General features: G+C 42.7%; 1 protein-coding gene across 1 annotated transcript in view; it reads left to right on the forward strand.

Annotated features, from left to right (window-relative positions):
* Nucleotides 1-810: 810 nt before the first annotated feature.
* LOC101305569 overlaps nucleotides 811-2,959 on the forward strand; it is a 6,083-nt gene continuing 3,934 nt past the window's right edge. The window contains exons 1-2 of the mRNA XM_004302490.1: nucleotides 811-996; nucleotides 1,148-2,785. Coding sequence (XP_004302538.1) covers nucleotides 1,325-2,785 — 1,461 coding nt within the window. The 5' untranslated portion in view covers nucleotides 811-996; nucleotides 1,148-1,324. The remainder of the gene's footprint in view (nucleotides 997-1,147; nucleotides 2,786-2,959) is intronic.

Genomic DNA, 2,959 nt, shown 5'->3' on the forward strand with positions numbered 1-2,959 from the left:
CTCAATTCATATGATTATTCACGAGGCTTCAAAGTCCTAATCGTGGTTGTTGGAGATGGACGATTCATATTGAAGATCTTTACCAACATTTTGTTGGAGAGATGTTTTTTTCGATCGTTTTACTGAATGTTAGCTGATTCTTATAGTCTCACTTGTTTGAATTCGTTAGACAATAAACAAAACCGACACATTAGAAACTATTCTTGATTTTAGCAACAGAGGAATCAAACTAGATAGTTACATACATCATGGAATTAAAAAGCAAATCACAAAATCAAGTTAAGGAAATAAGATTGAGCAGTAAGGCATCCATGAAATCACAACTTTTTTTTTGTTGTTGCTCAAACCTTATACAGGTCACATTAGTCAACCCCAACAACCTTCTAAGTAGCCACTACACCCTTCTCTTTGACAATCTTTGCGTTCCTCTTGCAAAACACATAAGCCAAACTTTGACTTCAAAAACGTAAATCAAGTAATTAAAATCTAGGATGTAAAACAATCCCACACTAATCACACCTCCCCTAAATGCACCCATCACTCATTAAAATCCCAATTACCCTTTAAATACATTTTAATTCCTCTCTAATCACTTCAACAACTTAATTATCCACTCTAATTAAACCCCTCTTAATCACCTTATCCCCTATTAAACACTATAGAAATACACCTATTAACACATTACAACCTTCCATTGGTCCATTTTACCCAACCGACCTTTCCCTAAACCCGGTTCGCCCCAACCCGAACCGCCCGGTCCACCCAAATCCCTTTTATAATTTGTTTTCCTTTACATTCTCTCATTTTCTTCTCCCATCTCTCTTATCTTTTCTCTCTATTATCTCTCTCATCAGAAAAATTTCCAACAAGAATTCACGGCCGTCGTGACCGACCCGAATCCGAATCCGAATCCGAAGTGGCGGCTCCGGTTCGCGCCTCGTAATCTGTGCTCCCCCCCATTCTTAATCCACCGTCGTCGGCATGGACTTCGAATCTGTAAGTCACGCTCTCAACCCCCATTTTTTTCGATTGACGCTGCAGCTCTGGAAATTTTGTATAAACCCTAGAAATTCGATTGCTTTAATCTTCTTTAATCTTGGTTTCAAAACCGTTGATGGATGATTGCGTTTGTTTTCGGTGTTGTTAGGGATACGGGATTTTAGTGGCGCTAGGGTTCTTGGAGCATTGAGGAGGAGTGTGGTTTGATTTGGGCGGCGAATTAGGGTTAGGGTTTGAGCATTTGGTTTAGGGGAAAGATTGAGGAGTTGAATTGCTAGGGTTTTGTTTTGGGGAAAATTCGAAGACGGGGGAGGGTTAGAGGATAATGTGTATACTTTGTGTGATTCAGAAGTGGTCTCGCCGGGTAGCTACGATGCTTCCTTGGTTAGTTATTCCATTAATAGGACTATGGGCTCTGTCTCAGCTTCTACCACCGGCTTTCCGGTTTGAGATTACTTCGCCGAGGCTAGCTTGTGTGTTTGTGCTGCTGGTTACTTTGTTCTGGTACGAGATTTTGATGCCACAGCTCTCGGCTTGGAGGGTGCGGCGCAATGCCAGGCTTAGGGAGAGGAAGAGGTTTGAGGCGATTGAGTTGCAGAAGCTGAGGAAGACGGCAACAAGGCGGTGCAGGAACTGCTTGACTCCGTATAGGGACCAGAATCCTGGTGGTGGTCGGTTTATGTGTTCGTATTGTGGGCATATATCTAAGAGACCAGTTTTGGACTTGCCTGTGTTACCTGGGATGGGACTGTCGAATTCGGGGATTCTCAGGGATTTGGTTGGGAAGGGCGGAAAGATATTGAATGGAAAGGTGTGGTCGGAGAATGGGTGGATGTGTGGTCAAGACTGGTTGGAGAATGGGAATTGGGTCGGTGGTTCTATAGGTGGGAAGTCTAGTTATTGGAGGAAGGATGGGAGTAGTGTATTTGGAGGGGATGAGAATTGTTTGGCTGAGAAGTCTTATTCAAATGTTGTTTTTTTTGCCTGCAAGCTACTGACGTCATTTTTCTTGAGTGTTAGATGGCTGTGGAGAAAGGTTTTTAGGATTAGTACATCAGGAGATGATGCTGCATCTGATGCGGAGCATAAAGCAATGTTGGCCAAGAGGGGTGAGAATGGGGTCAACTTTCAAGAGAGTAGAGGAGAAAAAGCACGCAGAAAAGCTGAAGAAAAGAGACAAGCTAGAATAGAGAAGGAGCTCTTAGAGGAGGAAGAGAGGAAGCAAAGGGAGGAAGTTGCTAGGTTGGTGGAGGAACAAAGGAAACTTAGGGATGAGAAAAAGGAAGCTGAAAGAGGAGATCGTGGGAAAACATCGCCGCCTGTGAGGGAGAAGAATAGTAAGAAGGAAGCAGAAAAGAAACGTCAGGATAGAAGGAAAGAAAAAGACAAGGGTTCTAGCAAGAGCAATTCTGATGCAGAAGAGTTGGAAAAGAGAGCAGGTAAGGAGAGTGATCAGAAACGGGACTTTGACAAGAAGAATGACAGTGAACGTCGGGAGCTTCAGAAATCAGGTGCGAAGAATGTATCTGCAAACAGTTCAATGAGGGGAAATGCTGGATCTAGGTACCTGGACCGCATGAGGGGTACAATATTTTCTTCTTCAAAAGCATTCAGTGGAGGTAGTTTCTTTGGAAAGGGTGCCAATACTTCAGTGACAAAAGAAAACAAATCTAGCATTTCTGTGGATCACGTCCATAGTTCTCCCCATAGGAGAGACTTATTTCCACCTGAGCGAGTAGCTGCCAGACCTTTTATTAATGGAGATGATAAGAATGTCAGCCGACCTGTAAGTATTTTTGCTGCATACCTCATTTTGATCAGTTTGTATTACTAATGCTAAGCTCCTTATTTAGTTTGCCTGCCTGGTTCTAAGTTCTCAAAGATTTTTTTCCCTATATTATAGATAGTAGGATCTGCTCGAGTAGGTCTATTTTTCCATGAATCTATGAAGCTGGCCTTG

The sequence above is a fragment of the Fragaria vesca genome, linkage group LG6 (assembly GCF_000184155.1).
Source record: "Fragaria vesca subsp. vesca linkage group LG6, FraVesHawaii_1.0, whole genome shotgun sequence".
In the NCBI taxonomy this organism is placed as follows: Eukaryota; Viridiplantae; Streptophyta; class Magnoliopsida; order Rosales; family Rosaceae; genus Fragaria; species Fragaria vesca.